At 48.2% G+C, this 18,033-nt stretch overlaps 1 protein-coding gene across 3 annotated transcripts in view; it reads right to left on the minus strand.

Annotated features, from left to right (window-relative positions):
• LRRC20 (leucine rich repeat containing 20) overlaps window positions 1–18,033 on the minus strand; it is a 73,312-nt gene that overhangs the window by 34,389 nt on the left and 20,890 nt on the right. For all 3 annotated transcript variants that reach the window (XM_074339541.2, XM_019712462.3, XM_074339540.2), the window contains one exon: window positions 5,574–5,723. In XM_074339541.2, coding sequence (XP_074195642.1) covers window positions 5,574–5,723 — 150 coding nt within the window. The remainder of the gene's footprint in view (window positions 1–5,573; window positions 5,724–18,033) is intronic.

Below are 18,033 nucleotides of genomic sequence, written 5' to 3' on the forward strand. Positions count from 1 at the left end.
CCCCAAGGGTAAACTGTTTCCTCATAGTTCCTAGCACAGTGGCTGGCAAACAGCGGGCACTCGAGAGCTGAGCAAATAAGAATGATAAAATCCCCATCCATTCGTGGTCCAGCTAATACACTAAGAAAGCCATGGTGTGGGCTGTTTCCAGCAACAGCTCCCATCCCGATGGCTTTTGCAGTGGACCCACACTGGACCCACCCACTCAATCCAGGCTCTCTCTCCATGTCAAGGTCCATCACTTCATCCCAGCTGCAAAGTCTCTCTTGCCATGTACGGTAACACAGTCACAGGCTCCAAGAATCAGGATGTGGACATCTCTGAGAGCTCATGGCTCTGCTGACCACATGACGGGAAGTCATTCATTCCCCCACTCAGGAGGTGAACACTCGTGCCAGGTAGCAGGTTGGGCAGCACTGGGGACGCTGCTGCTCCCAGGGCCACGCATGGGTTAACCGATTTAGTCTTCGCAAGAGCCCTATGGGGTAGAGACTATTACCGGTATTATTCCATTACACCAAGGGGGAAACTGAGGCGCAGAGCAGCTAAACGACCTGCTCGTCGTTACGGAGCTAATAAGTGGCACAGAGAATCAGTCAGGGCCCTACCCAGAAACAGACGACACCCTCAAATTAGGGTAATTCAAGGGGTGGAAGTTGTTTGCAACAAACTATTTACAAAGATGTGGGAGGCTGTAGGGGAACCTCAAGGGATCCTGCAGTAACCTAGGGTTAAAAGCAGGGAGCTGTCACACCTGGAAGGAGAGGTGTGTAGAGGCTACCTCAAGAGACGTGACCTCCATACAAGAGGCACAGCCAGCCCGAGGTGGACCTCACAAGGAGGTAGCCAGGACAGTAAATTCACTGATCCAATTCTCCTCCATTCCCCTGATCTCCTGCTGGGGCTCCCCACTGGCTGCACCCACACCACAGCCGAGGGTGACAGACAGCTTGGGTAAGCAAGGAGAGTGGATCCCAAGGGCAAAGGGAAGCTGTCACGCCCCAGCACTGGGCTAGAACTCGGCATCTGTGCTTTACACCAAACGACCCGGCCTCCCATCTTGTGGGTCCTGGTTCAGCCTGACCACAGGAGGGATGGTCTCCTCCTCCTGGCAGGTCCTGGGCTCAGGGTGACATCAGTGCTTGATAACTTCATGGTGTATATAGACAGGCTTGAAATGCTCGTGTCCACTGGCCTTGTAGTCCTATCGCTGGGATTCTAGCCAAAGGATGCTAAGGCCATGACATTTGGGTTCCTTTAATTCTCTGCTAGGAAGGGCTGACCCACAGCCCATAAGCATATATGCAGGGATCACTAACAGCTTGGCCTTTGCCCTACTGAGGTCAGCCAGGTAACTCCAGGGGCCAGATAGCCTCGAGGACTGATGGCAAAAACTGATGCAAAAGGCCACAGCCTTATCACTGCCTCGCCATCGGGTAGGCACCCTTGGTCATCAGAACTGGGAGCTGCCCGCGTGGATAACTCAGGTGAGATGGACCCTCCCAGATCGGGCTATTCCAGTGTCGGGCTGTACTGAGGGAACCATCTAATGCGTGTCCGATGGAGTAGATCTGCCCGATCCCAGATTAAAACCAAGACATCAGCATCCAACTGACCGCTGCCAAGCTTCACTGTCTGCCCCGCTTTCCCAGCACTGGATCCCCTTGCCTCTCCCCCTTCAGCTGCTAAGTGCCATCAGCTAAAGAAAAGTAACCCAGTGGGCTGAAGCAAAGTAGGAAGTAGGGGGAAAACACAGGACTTTAAGTAAATGTCTGCTTCGTCACCCTGCACATTATAAGGTGGTTGCCTGCTTACACATCTGCCCCCACTGAGAGACTGTGGGCTCCTCAGGTCTCAGTTGTCTTATCGGTCCCAAATATTGGATGCCACGAGGATTAAATGAGATGACACATGGAAAACCCTCAGCATGGAGCTGGGAAGGCGAGGTGCCCAGTGGACCTGGGCTCCCCTGTTACTGCTCACCTGTTCATGCCCATGGCCGAGCCCAGGACAGGGGAACTGCTGAAACGAGTTGAAAGGCAGGCTGTGAGAAACGGAATGTTCACACAGACAATGGTCTGACCAACTATGAAAATAGAACTCTGCCCCACAACCTGTCCAGGAAACCAACACATTAGGCCCAGTAACCAGCCCAGGAAGTACCTGCCGCAAGGCAGACTTGTAGGAAGTCAGACTGCCATCTCTACTGACAGCCTGGGAAGCCAAACAAACCCCCCAAAACAACTGACCCCAAATGGCTAGGACTTTGTTGCTGACAGTTTCCCTCCATGTTGTCCCTACTTCCAACGTAGCACCAACCAGAGAAAGCCAAATATGCACCCTAACCAATCACACAGATGTCCCAGTGCTAGCTGGCCTGCCGCCAGCTCCCCCAGGCCAATGGCCTCCAGTCAGCGTACCCCTGACACCTCCCTCATCCACTACAAAGCTTTCCCACTTCTCTGCCTGCCTGTGAGTCTTCGCCAAATGCAAGGACAGTGGCTGACTTCCTTGCTAGAGCAGCTCTGAACAAAGCCCCTGCCAGTCCTCATTTGGGTGGTCTCCGTTGTTTCTCACAACCCCTCTGGCCGGGCAGGCCCAGGACACGCCCAGTAAAATAAGCTGAATGAGTTGCATTGAGAGGAAGTGGGGAGATGGGAACTCAGGAGAAGAGGGAGCCACAGCGGACACTGGGACCCACCTGCCCTTTCGACTGATTCCATTTGTGCCATCGTCCTTCTCAGGCCTTGCTTTTTCCCGCCATAACATGGAAGAAGGACATCAAGGGGATGGAATCATTGAAAGATGACCCCTCTCTGAGGATCCCACGAGCCTTGCAGAAGACAGTCCCCAGGGCACTCACAGGAGACGCCCTGGCAGTCAGGGAATGTGCCGATGGCTCTCTCCCCAGCACCATGGCAGCCGCCTCCTCTGTCAAGAGCCCCGAGAAGAACGAGAACGCTGCCAGGCCCTAAGGATCCCAACAGAGCCTATTCAAACCTCCTTTTCCCACATAAAAGGAGAGGGTTTTCTGTTTGACATAGAAACTACAACAAAGGCTGGGGCCCAGAGCCACATCTGTGGAAGCTAGGTGGGTCCCCAGCTCCAGCCCCCTCCCTGCCCCGGTCACCACCTCTGTGCAATCCAGTTACTGGGCACACGACAGCCCTCCCTTTGTCATCTGAGGTGCGCGGGGGCATGAGGAACCACAGGCAGCAAACGAGCTCAAACTGCATCCTTTGACAGACTTTGGAACCGAAGGGTATTATGATAAGTACATTTCCACAGGCGAGGCATGAATGCATGGCGCTCGAAGCACATTTCTCTGACACTTGTCTTGGGGTCCCTGGAGAGGGCCTGCTAACTCATCCCACAAGGCACTGCTAAATCTGAGTCCTTTGAAAGCCCCTGCTTCCACACCTACCCCACTGCCCACCCCGCTCTCGGGAAGCATTCATTCCTCTTCCCAGCAGTCCGCGCATTTTGGCCACACGAGTAACACAGCACTTGGAGTCTGTTCTGCAACCCTGGGCTCCTTCGGGGAGAGGCTTGGTCTACGGGCCTTTGTTTCTGGGCCTCCAGACACGGGTCTGGAACATGGCAGGTGCTGAAGGGAAGGTTGAATAAAGGAAAGCACAAATTAACCCTCCTTTTACCCAAAGGAAGCCCCCCTGCCTGGTGTGTCCCTCCCAGGGGCCCCAACCAACCTCCACCATCCATTCTCTATTTTTCTATCCTCCTCCGGAAAGCAAGCACCCCATTCCAACTAGCTGGATGCAGTTCTGGGGGACCCTCGGTCTAAATACAGGTGGCCTAAAAAGGCGGTCCTGGCCTGTGAAGCAGGCAAGCAGGGCATACTGCTCTGAGACCCGGGACAAGTCCCTTCTCTCCCTGACCTTCCTTCTCCATCCAAGAAATGAGGCGGCAGAGGTAGCTCTAATATTTTATGGGAGATTCTCCCAACTACAGACCCACGGCCTAAATCCAGTGTTTTCTCACTTTAGTATTATGTAAAAACGAGTAAAATTCACATGAAAATCCCCATTTCCAGCTTCTATTGAATAAAACCATCAGGACAATCTTGTAGCACATCTGCCAGAGCACGTAGCGGTTTGCCACCGTCCCCATCGCTCTCTTGTACAGGCCCGATGTGACTCACTCTTTACTTACATGCTAGGCTCAGGTATTTGTGCTTCTCGCCCCTGAACTACGGTCTCCACCCTGGCTGCTGGCACTTTAGAATGACTGGTGGGTTTTAACCCTGGGCCCAGGCCCAGGCCCAGGTCCAGACATTCTGATTCAGCTGGTCTTGGGGTAGAGCTGAGGCAACTGTGTTTGTAGAGAAGCTCCTCAGATGATTCTAGTTGGAGCTAGGGCTGAGAGCGGCGGGTCCAAAGGGGCTGCTGGCTGTAAGGACCCATCTCACTGGTGTAAAGAAGCAGTCACAAGAAAAGGAAGGGCAGGAAAGCAGGCCAGGGTACAAGTGCCCGCAGGCATCTTTGGGGAGACAAGTCTTACCCCCCACTCCCAGGCATAAGTACTTTAGCAGAAGTCATTTTAGGCACCAAGGCAACGAGCTCCGTGCGGTTCCCTCAGAAATGACTCCACAGACCAGTCCTGCCTCCCTGCCCTGGTGTGGGTACCCAGCCCGTGCTCTTTCCAGGTCTTGCCTGTAGCTCCCACCTGAGGTGTACAAGCTGCTTCTTGTCCCTGGACCAGGTTTGCCAATTCACGCCTCCCTCTCCCCTCTGGGCTCTGCTCAATGGAAGCCAAAAATCAGTTGTATGAGATATGCTTCCTCGAGTTCCTCCTGCTCCACCAGCATTTTAGATATTGGTTTCTCTAAACAGGCTCTTAGAGCCTTTTCATGCTCCTGTCAGATACCGAATTCCAGAAGGCAGGAAGGTGATGCCTCCTGTGCTCTCCCCAACTCTCCTGCCCCACCGTTTTGCAAACACATGTCAAATGCCCAGGTCGCAGCTCCACCACACGTGCCATTGAGTGGCCCTGGACTCTCTCAGAAGAACGGAGGGACTACTCTGTAGACTGGGGAGTGGGCACTACAGAGGCCACTGCATCCTGCTTGTCCATCTGGAGGAGCCATTTCAAAAGAATCCAGAATGCCCACCTGCTGGCCTCCTGCCCGTCTCCCTGCGAAGCACCCTTGTCCACTTGCTGTGTGTACCCTGCAGAGAAAACACTCCTAGCATCTGTCACTCCTGAAGTGAGAAAGCAGCGCAGGGAAACAATGCTAGATTGGGGGACTCATTCAAGTGCAGAGAGAAACAATGACTCCTGGGCCTCAGGACCCTAAACATCCAGCTGGTCTGTTCGGAACAAGAAAATCACTCCAGGACCCACACCCTGGACCATTAGTCAATATGATTCATAGCCAGCTAGGGGCAGGAATGACAGAGATTTCCAGGCTGCAGTGAGGACACAGGTCCATTCTCAAAGGCTCCCCTTGGGAATAATTTCCCGGGTCCAGCTGCCCGGGGACTGGCCGTGGTCGCACGCCTGAAGGATGAGGGCTAGCCACGCCGGCCCCCTGGCCTGAACTAACCAGAGCCTACCTCGGAGCTGACAGAACGTGGTCATGAACTTGCTGGTGAGGGACTTGAGTTCATTGTTGGCCAGTGTGATGAGGTGGATCTGGTCGGTGACATTCCGCAGGACCTTGTAGATGCCGATGGGGAAAGAAACCAGCTTGCATTCAGCCAGATCTGCAGCCAAAGAACAAAGACAGACCAGAGTTAGGGGCCACAGCTGCCCAAGGACTGGTCTCAAACCACATGGACCCAACCCAGTCTCTCTTCCCAGCCTTCTTGCTCTCCTGCCTACCTCCCCCGCTGTGCCAGCTCGAAACCCTGCCCTCCCTCTTCCAAGAGCCTTCATCACCACAAATCCCACTTGTCCCTACTTCACACCCTGAACCTTAGGATTTATTCCAGAACCTTCTCTATTCCCACAGACTCCTAGCCGGAATGTAGAAGGCAGAGCTCTGAGGGTACAGTGACGACCACCATTGATGGCAATGTCCTTGAGGCCCTACGGAATCCACAAGTCCCTCTGGAACCATCAAAGACTCAACAGTGAAGCTGCAGTTTTAGGAGTACTTTATAATAGGCTACTTCTCTGAAAACAGGCAATCCACATAGAATTTGTGGTTTGACCTTCTTCCCAGCCCCATCCCTCTGACGACAAGCCTCGTCCCAGAGGCAGCAGGGAAGCTGCTGTGGAGACTTGTCTTGCAGTTCCTCAAATGGTTAAACCTCGAGTTACCCTGTGACCCAGCAATTCTACTCCTAGTGTATACCTGAGAGAAATAAAACCATGTGTCCACATGGATGTTCATTATAGCATTAGCCAAAACATAGAAACAACCCAAATGTCCAAAAACAAACAAAAAAATGAAGTACCAATATATGCTGCAATATTGATAGACTTTGAAAACACTATGCTAAGTGAAATAAGCCAGTCACAAAGGACCATACATTGTATGAGGCCATTTATATATATTGTCCAGAACTGGCAAATACAAGAGACAGAAAGTAGATGAGTGGTTACCGTAGGATGGGGGCCATGGAAGGATTATGGGATGGCGACGAAAGGATGACGGTTTCTTTGTGGGGGTAACGCAAATATTCTAAAATTTGATTGTGGTAATAGTTACACAATTCTGTGAATATACTAAAACCACTGAATTGTAGACTTTAAATGGATGAATTGTATGCTATGTGAATTATCTCAATAAAGCTGTTTTATACATATGGCTGCGGGGAAACTGGCAGCACGGAGGCTCAAACATGAGGCTACCCAGCTCATGTAAGTCATATAAGTTCCCTGAGCCTCAGTTTCTTCATCTGTAAAATGGGGGTATCTGCCTAACAGGGCTATCAGGAAAATTAAACGCAATAAAAAGTACTAACTATACTAACAAATTGCCTGAGGAATGCAGCAGGAATACTACAGATGCTGTTTTTCTTTTTCCTTTCTATGTGCCCCCATTACTCATTGGTGATCACCGCCTCCCCCCAACCCCTGAACCCCAGGAGTACTCACTGACTTAGGAGCACTGCCCCACTTCTCTCTCAGCAAACTCTAGTCTTTTCCCCAAAGAGGCCAGGCTTCCCCCAGGCCACTAAGCCTTTGTAGATTATTCCAAATTAAATATGCAAAAATCAATAATTTCCTAAATAGACAGCAAGAAAAGATAGTTTATAAAGATCCAATTCTGAACAGCAACAATAATGCAAAGTCTATAGAAATAATCAGAATTGAAGCCCTTCTCCCTCATTTGCATCATAGAATTCCTACAGTTTCTCCAAAACCAGCTCAAGTCTCACCTCCTCCAAGAAGCCTTCTCTGACTGCCATAAGCAGCCTCTAAGTCTCATATAGTGTGAATGAAACCTCTTCATCCTGTATTGTATTAAGCCCCTTTTGTGTCTGCTTTCCCACTGGACTGGGAAGACCCCCAGAGCACAGTGCCAGCAGAAGTCTAGCAGGTTCCGGGAAGGGGAGGGGTATTGGTGACTTCACTCAGCTGGCTCAAAGAAAGAAAGGGGACAGGTGGGGTAGGAACAAAAGTCCAGATGCCTGAGGGTCCACTGGGGTCCTATGTAGGGTATCCTATGGAGAAGTGTGTTTACTGCCTCCTCTGGTCCATGGTTGTGTTAGGTGACCCCAGCCCTACTGCTGTCCAATGTCAAAGAACCACAGCTTTTATTTCAGCAGGTGGGGGTGGCAGAAGGGAGTGCAAAGTCCTACAGGGGGAGCCAATCCCTGGAAGTCAGGCTTTCAGTAGAGATCAGGGCTAGAACTGAAGTAGCTCCGCAGGCTCAACGTTTGGGGCAGGCTAGAGAGTCTAGAAGGCGCAAACACGTCCAAACTAGTCACTTAGTGCTCTGTGCCAGACGCATAAAAGGCTAAAAAGGGGTCTGTATTGTAGTTGTAAATCATATCAGCCCCTTTGGGTGGAAGTGATAGCTCTCCTATAAGCTAGGAGCAATTTCAAGGAAAATGTCAGAAGCTTTCCCTTTAAAACAAAGAGCAAAAAAGGATGCCTTCCATCAATCACCAGCACCCCTGAATATGGTCTTGGAAGTTCCGGCCAAAGAAATAGAAAACATAAACATTAGAAACAGACAAAGTAATTATTATGTGCATATGAAATGATTGCATAACCTTAAAAATCCAAAGTTATCTCACAACACAAATTAAAAAGATCTCAGCAAAGTATTTGAGCCAAATAAACAGACAAAATCAATAATATTCCTATATGCCAGCAACAAACAGCAACTATAATATAAAATATATATAGTCATAATGAGAAACGTATCTGAACAGTATTAAGGAAAGTAGAAAAGTTCACAAAGATGTTTTTAAAAATGGATTTATTTGTGAAGCTGTAACATGTTCATTGATGACAAGTCAAAATATTGAAATAATGTTGATTTTTTTAAAAAAGAAATTGATTTATAAATTTTTTAATGTAACTCCTACTCAAATACCAAAAAAGTTTTTGGTTGTTTTTGTTTTCAACTTGATGAAATGGTTTTAAATTTCAGCTGGAGGAATAAGCAAGCATGACTGTCTAAAAAAGAAAAAGGTGTGTTGATAACCAATATTATAAGGCTACAATATATTTTTTTTAATTTTTATTGGTGAACAGTGTGTTTCTCCAGGGCCCATCAGCTCCAAGTCAAGTCGTTGTCCTTCAATCTAGTTGTGGAGGGCGCAGCTCAGCTCCAAGTCCAGTTGCCGTTTTCAATCTAGTTGCAAGGGGCGCAGCCTACCATCCCGTGTGGGAACTGAACCAGCAACCTAGTTGTTAAGAGCTCGCGCTCCAACCAACTGAGCCATCCGGCTGCCCCAAGGCTACAATAATTAAACAGAGGGCACTAGAGAAAACAGATCATAGGTAGAAAGTAATAGCTGATAAAATTTAGTCCATAAGTAACATGTCGTAATTTAATAAGTGCTAAAGAAGGTCTCACAAATAAATTGGGGAAGGGAAGGATGAATAACTGACGCTAGAATAACCAATTAACAATTTGGGGGAAACAAAAAAGAGAGAGACTCTCAATTAACCTAAAAATCAAAATGAACTCTAGATAGAATTACACCTGAAATATTTTTTGAAATCAAACACAGAAATCAGAAGTAAACAAAATTTAACATTTATATGACCTCTTACATGAAGATGACATTCTAAAGCTAGGAGCTACAAAGGAATCACAAGGGAACAGATCAACAAAACTAACTGTGTAAAGAAATATTAAACACCTAGATACTTAAAATAAAAATAAAGGAAGCAACAGATGGTGAAAAAGGATCTATGTTCAATATAATTCAATAAAAAAAAATTGAGACCACCCAAGAGAGACAGGAACATAAGATAGTCACGAGATAGGACATATAATTAGTAAACAAACACGTGGCTTCACATATGTATTGCCAAACTGCTTTCTAGAATATTTATATCAATTTACATATCCTGTCTAACAAATAAGAGGATTACTTTTTGAAAATCTTTGTTAATATGACCAGGGGAAATGGTATCCCTTATTTTAATTTGTAATTCTTTCAATAATGAGATTGATTATCTTTTATAGTTAATTAACCATTTTTGTTTCCCCTGTGGAAAATCCTGTTCATGTCTCGCTATTTTTCTGTTTGGAGTTCTGGCATTGTTTCTCCCCCAAATGTTGGCAGACCTCCTTAAATAGTATTATCAATCTATGTCTGTTCATTGTTTTTCTTGTTTAATTGTTCAAGTTATAGTATTTAGGTCTTTTAAAGGCAGAATATAAAATTTACATGCATGCTGTAATTCCAACTATGTGAAAAAGTATGCATGCCTGGGAAAGACAGAAAGGAAAATACCCAGAATGGTAAACAGTTATTACAAAGAATTTGAGCAATTTTTACTATTCATAGTCCCACTGTTTGCTTATTTTAAGTAAGTAAAGTACCACTACATATTTATATTTTACATAAAATATTTTACATATTTATAAAATATATTTTCAAATATATATAGTGATGCTTTACTTTTAAAATAAAAAAATAAATTTAACATAAAAATAACTTTTATTGGAAAAAATAACCTGCAAATTCAAGGATAAACTGAGGAAACCAGTTCCCATCAATAAGAGAAACAGAGAGGCGGCTGGGTGGCTCAGTTGGTTAGAGCGCGAGCTCTGAACAACAGGGTTGCCGGTTCGATTCCCACATGGGCCAGTGAGCTGCGCCCTCCACAACTAGATTGAAGACAACGACCTGGAGCTGATGGGCCCTGGAGAAACACACTGTCCCCCAATATGCCCCAATAAAATTTAAAATATAATAATAAGAGAAACAGAAAGGCAGATGCATGAAAGAAAGATAGCAACTCTTTGTATTAGATTGGAGCAGAAACTATGAGATAGAACTTTCAGGACGCAGGCACCACTTAGGAATCACACAGTGATTGTAGAGTCACAATAAAGGTAGAAGAGACATAACGCCATAGCTAGTCAAGTTATTTCTAAGGGTCTTCAAAAGCAGAGGTCTGTCCCAAGTAGATTAGCCCAGAAATGCCCAGCCCACAGCCTTGTTTCTACCACCTGGGCCGTTCACACAGCACCCCAAACTTACAGCGCCCTGTCTTCCAGTCTCAATTCAAGCAACACAAGCCCTCGCCCCACACCTGGAGGGCGCTGAGGGCTGGAACGTATCCACATGTTCCTTTCATTCATTCTCCACAAAGAGCTATCGAGGCCCTACTGTGTGCCAGGCGTTATTCTGCATTATGCCCTGTGACTTCCCTATGATTTTTTTTGTTCTTGGGGACACGACCTTTGACCCCAGAGGCTGGTGTCCATGAAACTCCTGCTCAGCACTGTCTGACTGCCATGGATGGTAAATGACGCAAACACCCTCCCCGCCATCCAGGCCACAGCCCTAACCCGTGGCCTCCAATCCCTGCTGAGAGGAGAGGTCTATGATCTTGGGAACAATTCTTCCCGGTCCCTGGGACAAGAAAATGGAGATGCAGGTCCCCAGACTTGCTGGAACAAATCTCAACCTTGCCCAGTCATCTTCCCATCTGTGCACAAGGGAAAAAAATCATACTTCATGTCCATTCCCTGGTGGGGCAAATAATAATAACCATAAAAAGTACTACTTACTATTTTATTAGTGCTGGGTTGTAAGAACTATACCCTCTAACACATAAGGAAACTACTGATAAATATAGGGGAGGAGATTAGGCTGATGGAGAAGCCATCCTGTTGCCCTGCCCCGAGTCAAGAATCTGTCCAGGTGCCTGTCTCTAGGTCGGGCCAGAGAAAGGGGAGTCTAAGCTGAACACCTCGGTAGAAAACTAGGCCTTGGCTCCAAACTCCCCAGGCCTTTCCATGATTTAGGGGAAAGAGGCCTCGTAGCCTTCTTCATGAGCCAATCACCTTTGGTTCTCAGGAAACTCTTCTCCAGGCCTAGGAGGATGGGTACCATCTATACCCACCATACCTGTATGCAGTAGAGGAAAGCCTCCTGAGCTGAGCTAAGCTCCATACTGGGCCCGAGGGCCTACAGCGGAAGATAGCACTGCTTCCAGGGGACAAGGCCAAGATGAGGCTGGGGGCCAGGTCTCACTAAGGGAGGGGACATTCCACCCAGGGAGGAGAAGCCCCAGGCTGGAGACAGGCGAGATACCCTCAAGGAGCCATGCGATGTCATCAGGAAGAGGGTCCCATTCTCTGTGGGCCTCAGAGCTGACGGGACAGGGAATAGTTCACAGTCATAAAGAAAAGGCTCCCATGTGAAGAAGTGAGAGCCACATCAAGGGGTGTGATCAAGCAGGGTCACCACAGAGAGGATTCTTGAACCAGCCGGAGGCTGGGTGATCTCGAAAGTCTCACTCAACTCAGGAAAACAAACCTAGCTAACACCACTGAGTATCTACTATGTGCCAGGCACGGTACTAGGCACTTTTTATATCTTAAGTCATTAAATTTCCATAAGAACCATGAGTTACCTTCACAGGAGGAAAATGAGGCTCGTGTTGCTAGGTAAGTTGTTGTTTTGGTAAGATGATGGAGCACAAAGACTCTAAATGCAAAGATTCCAGGAGGCTGACCAACTTGTCCTGGTTTATCCAGGACGTTCCCAATTTCAGCACTGAAAGTCCTGCATCCTGGGGGACCCCTCCTCCGTCCCAGACAACTCAGAACAGTTGGTCATCCTGAGTTCAGGCTGGACGCTGATGAATGAGATTACTAGGGTCGCAGAGGCGAGAGGGAAGGCAAGCTGGGGGGCGCCATGGCCCAGAGGACTTTTAATCCTCTGGGACTCCACCTCCAAGCCCTGCCTTCTCCAATTTCCTGGAGCCTTGCCCTTGCTCCGAGAGTCCTCAGAGAGGAAGGCTCTGGCACGGGCACCATTTCATGCTACTTGGTGGTGCATGCATGCCCTCAGACCCCAACAGGGGCTCAGGAGTACTAGTGACAAGGGACAGCAGCTAGACTCAAGCGTGCCTTAGCCCAGCGTCCCCAGCCACCAATACCTGAGCTGCAGTCGAGAACAGAGATCCTTGGGGGAAGTCACTATAATAAACACAAGGCATGATTATCATAATTATAATTATTATTGCAGGAAGGCCAAATTGCATCTCCGTAAACCGCTAAGTAAGCCAGTACACTGTGTTAATAAAAAAGCTTTTGATTCAATGCATGGGCCTTTTATTAAAGGTTATCGCATTAATTCTAATAAATGCCTGATGAAAAGTAACTGGTGGGCAGAACCTGGGCAAAACCAGCAAAACCCACAGAGTAAACAGAACATTCTGAAGGAAGTCAAGAAGATTGAATCAAGTTCATGTTGTTTCTTAGAAACACAGAACTCTGATCCCTGCTCAGTCCCTGCTGAGAGGTGGGGCGGGTGACAGGGCCTGGCAGGGGGACGCGAAGAGGGTCACAGAGTCCCTGCGATCCAAGTCACAGAAAGAAAATGTCAGGGACTCGGGCTGGCAGGGACTTGCGCTCTGCGGCCTGACCATGAGCAAGGCTCCTAAGCAGGACTCTGGCCAGGGTGACCTGGTCCCACCCAGAACGTCTTTTCTTCACAAATGACTTCTTTCACAGAATCTCAGCGTTAGGAGACTGGAGGTCATTTAGCCCAGGCTTTCCCAATTTCCCAGTAAGAATCACCCGGGGGTCCTGCTAGGCTGAGGACGCTGCCCAGGTCTGGGACAGGGCCCGAGAGCCTGCATTTCTACCAGGCAGGCTCAAGGACCACCCTCAGGGGCAAGGGCACGTCCAACTCAGTGGTTCTCAAAGTGGGGTCCCTCGATCCACAGTATCAACATCGCCCCAGAGCATGTTAGAAATGCACATTCTCAGGCCCCCCCAGACCTGCAGAATCAGCTCCGGGCTGGGGCCCAGCCATCTGTGTTTTAACAAGCCCTGACGCTGATGCCCACTCAAGTTTGAGAATCACTGGCATAGAGGGACCAGGCCTCCATCCAGCTACAGTTACTCGGCCCTGGCTGACAATCATGGTGACAATAATGACATAACTCCCATTTAGTGAGTGCTGATTGGTCCACGCCTGTGTAGGGGCTTTAGGTTGACTCACCCCATGGAAAGTTAGTCTGCCCCGTGTGCCTCCCAGGTCCCCTCAGACACGATATTTCAAGATAGAGCCACTGTCTCTCCATCCCTCTCTCTTGCCTTGTTCCTGATTCTGCTTCTGAAAGAGGCACAGGTGACCCTCAGTATGAAGCAGTCCCAGGATGAGCTCAGAAGGCCCCTGCCCACATCGCGGCCCCTCCACCGTCAGCCATGGGGTCTCCGGGAAACACCTGCTCTGGGGCCTTGTCTCCTTTTCTGTAAGTGAAGGTCAGGACTATGGGATTTGGGGTCTCAACCAGGCTGGGCATTCTGTGACTCCATGATTCTACTGAGCAAAGGCACTTTGTCAAAGAGAAGAGGCTGCGAGCCACAGCCACATGTGTCTGAACTGTCATGCTTTAGAACAGGCTAGAACATGCAATATGACGGGGAGATTTGGGGCTCGGTGAAGTGGGCTCCCCGTGCCCATGAGCACAGAGCTGGGATTTGAACCAGAGTAGTCCAGCTGCAAAGCTATGGTCTTTCAATGGCACTACATTAGTCTACACTGCACTACACTCACTTCCTGCCATGGTCAGAGGACGGTCCTAAAAATCAGCAATATAATCAAAGCCTACCCTCATATGGCCCTTCCTATGTGCCTGAGACTTTTGCAAACATTGACAAATCTTATCTAATTTAACAACCCCATGAAGTAGGTGCTATTATGTTCACTCTGCCTTATCATTGTGGAAACTGAGGCAAAGTAAGTAAACAGAAGAGTTATCATTCAAACCCAGGCTCTCTGGCTGCCCTATCTCGAGAGAGAGCTCAGTTTAACCAGATAAGACATGGGATTGTGCGAGGGCATCAGAACAGAGGACCCAAGTGAGATGGGGCTCTCATTCAGGAGGCTGACATACAGAAAACACGTTTTTCTGGAACATGAACATGAAAACGTAGATCTGTGCCTGCTGGGCAGAGCCAGCACCACTTCCAGAAGATCAAAACTCCCAGCCCTACCAGGTATATTTAGGAGCTGAGCGCTGGGTGCTGGCATCCTGGCATAAAAAGCAAAACTGTACACAGCTGAGCCTCTGTGACTCGGGCTGCCAGTCTCTGAAATGCCACTTGATCCCCAAAGCTAGAGGTGTGGGATGCAGAGAGTGAGTCAAAGCACCAGTCATCAAAGACTGGCTCCGACATGGCACCGAGGCACCACCGTGCATAATTGGCGGGGGGGGGGGGGGGGTAACAGTTATTTGTGCACAGTGTTTACAGAGCTAGCTAGCTCTAGAAGGTTTAAGACAAATAGGAGCCCAGGCTCTACCCGCTCCTGACAAATCCCCTTCCCCAGAGAAAACTACGTTCAGGGATTTTGCTGGTGCTTAACTTCCAATATCTACAGCAGCCTTTCCCAGACTTTCCCCACGTCATGTCACTTGGAGAGAAAAGGTGGAGGAGGAGCTGACTGAGGACTGCAGGAATCTAGCAAGTTCCACCACTACAGCACTTATACTAGGCACTGGCAGGTCGTGAGAGAGAAGAGCAGAAAGGCGCTCAGGCTAAGGAGGAACTGGGCGTGGTATCTTCTGGGAACCTACGGAGACCATTTAACTTGAACGTGGCCATGGGTTTAGGGAAGTTGTTTCTTTCACTTTCTATGTTATAGACTTCTGTACTGTGGGATATTTTTACAAGCACTTATTACTTCTTACAAATATCCTCAGTTTTTAAAAAAAAGCAACATCCCTAATATCCAACTACCCCTGGGGAATGTTTTCCCTCTAGTGCTGAGAAGTCTGGGTCAGTGGAGGTGGTCTTGATGGGGACGAGGATAACAGGGCTGAAATGAAATCCCTCAGCGGCAAGCTCGGAGCACCTCCTGCAGAGTGCAGCCAACAGTCCAAGGACAAACGCTGCACACTGGGAATCGGGAATCTCCAGGTGCTTTCTCACTGACCTACTGCCGGGTCCCAACCTCTCTAGTAAATGACCTGACTGCAGAGTGTCTGCCTCCGAGAACAAAGCAGAGCTTCTGGCGCTCCCCCACCAGTAGCCATCACACCCGACATCTGGACACTCTCCAACCACACAAGAGCCAGAACGTAAAAAGGAACAGGTGGCTGCAGCACGGGCCTGAGAGCTCTTTCTCTTCCTCAGGATCCAAACTGAGGCTTTTCTTGGGATGGGGATTTCTTGCTGTGGGATCTCGGGCAAGTTACTTAACCTCAGCTTCAGTGTCCCCTTCCATAAAATGAGAACAAGAATCCAGGAAAAACCTGTATGTACACGTTCACAGGAGCATCATTCACGATCGCCAAAAAGTAGAAATACCAGGTAGTTCAAATGTCCAGCGACTGAGGAATGGATACACAAAATGCGGTGTCACCATACAATGGAATACCACTTTGCCATAGAAAAGGAATGAAGTATTGATACATGGATGACCCTCAAACCGTTATGCCAAATGAAAGAAGCCAGTCACAAAAGACCATAGGTTGTGTGATTCCATTTATCCAAAATGTCTAGAATAAGCAAATCCATAGAGAGAGAAAGGAGATTGGTGGTTGCCAGAGACTTGGGAGAGATGGGCGAAATCGGGAGTGACTGCTTAATGGGTGCAGTTTCTTTTTGGGGTGGATAAAAATGTTCTAAAATTGATCATGATAATGGTTACACAACCTTGTGACTATACTAAAAACCACAGAATGTTATACTTTAAAATGGTGAATTTTAGGGTGTGTGAATTATTTCTCAATTTAAGAAAAAATGGGGACGAGATGATCCAACTAACAGATTGTTCTGAGCATGAAATAAAATGTCTGCGAGGGGTTTCGCCCAGAGCGCGGCAGCCGGTATGCACACAGTAAATAGGAGATGATGCTAGGAGGATGCAAAGACATTGTTTTCTCGTGAAAATTCATTACATGGATGTGCTTCGGTTCTGTTGCTCCCTGAGGGAAGCAGAGGGTCCCTGGCAAGTCACTTAGAAAGTCTAACAACCTCATGCCAAGGAGACAATCGTGTGTGTTATTATGGAATCTGGGACTTGCCAAAACAATCCCTGCTTCTTCCTGGCAAGCAGTCAACTACCTTTAAACAACAACAACAACAACAACAAAACGCCCTTATATTAAAATCAAAAGTAGGGCCAGTCAGGTGACTCAGGCGGTTAGAGCTCCATGCTCCTAACTCCGAAGGCTGCTGGTTCGATTCCCACATAAGCCAGTGAGCTCTCAACCACAAGGCTGCCAGTTCAATTGCTCCGGTCCCACAAGGGATGGTGGGCAGCGCCCCCCGCAACTAAAATTGAACATGGCACCTTGAGCTGAGCTGCCGCTGAGCTCCCAGATGGCTCAGTTGGTTGGATCGCGTCCTCTCAACCACAAGGTTGCTGATTCGACTCCCACAAGGGATGGTGGGCTGCGCCCCCTGCAACTAGAAACGGCAACTGGACCTGGAGCTGAGCTGCGCCCTCCACAACTAAGATTGAAAGGACAACAACTTGACTTGGAAAAAAGGCCTGGAAGTACACACTGTTCCCCAATAAAGTCCTGTAAAAAAAAAAAATCAAAAGTAAACCCCCCGCAGTACAACCAAATGACACACAGTTACCAACATGACGTTAAATTAATTTAATTGATGACTCATCTCTAACATGTAAGTACAAAAGGGAACAGAAATAGCTGCCACAATGCCAACAGTATGGCCACCAACAGCTCTGAGGCGACCACAGCTGGTCAGAGTGGAGGCCACACACTGAGCCAGACCTCGGAGAGGCCTGGGCAGGCCAACTCCTCCTACAAGGATAACAACAGCCAACACTGACCGAGCCTCATCTCTTTTAATCCTGACAACAGCCTCTGAGGGAGGGCATTATTATCAGTTAGTCCCCTGCTGCAGATAAGGAAACTAAGGCTCAGAGAGGTTAAGAATTTGCTCAAGGTCACACAGTAAGCAAGGACGGGATGGCGCTTGATTTCCTCTGGAGGACGTTGCCTGACAGAGCAAGTCTGGAGACCTGAATTCTGATCTGCTGCATCAGATTCTAATCGGGCCTTAAGCTTCTCATGTGTATAGTGCAGAGAATGAACTCTCCAAGTGTGGAATGCACAAAACGGGCAACTATGGACTAAAGCTCTCACACCATAACGTGCTCAGGCATCACCTGGAGATCTTGTTAGAATGTAGGTTCTGATTCCGCTGGAGCTGAGGAATCTGCATTTCTAACCAACTCCCTGGGGATGCTGATGCTGCTGGTCCTTAAATCACACTTTGAGAAGCAGTATTTAGATGGTGATCAGTGTACAAACGACAATGAGCCACATGATGAGAAAGTCCCATTTCCAATTCTCAGTCCAGAACTGGTCATCACATCTCTGGTCCTTGCTTTACCCTCTTTTTAAGGGGAAGCAGATTCGAGCCCAATATATATA

Source organism: Rhinolophus sinicus, chromosome 15, assembly GCF_057876585.1.
Source record: "Rhinolophus sinicus isolate RSI-liver-muscle chromosome 15, RSI-T2T, whole genome shotgun sequence".
Lineage (NCBI taxonomy): Eukaryota > Metazoa > Chordata > Mammalia > Chiroptera > Rhinolophidae > Rhinolophus > Rhinolophus sinicus.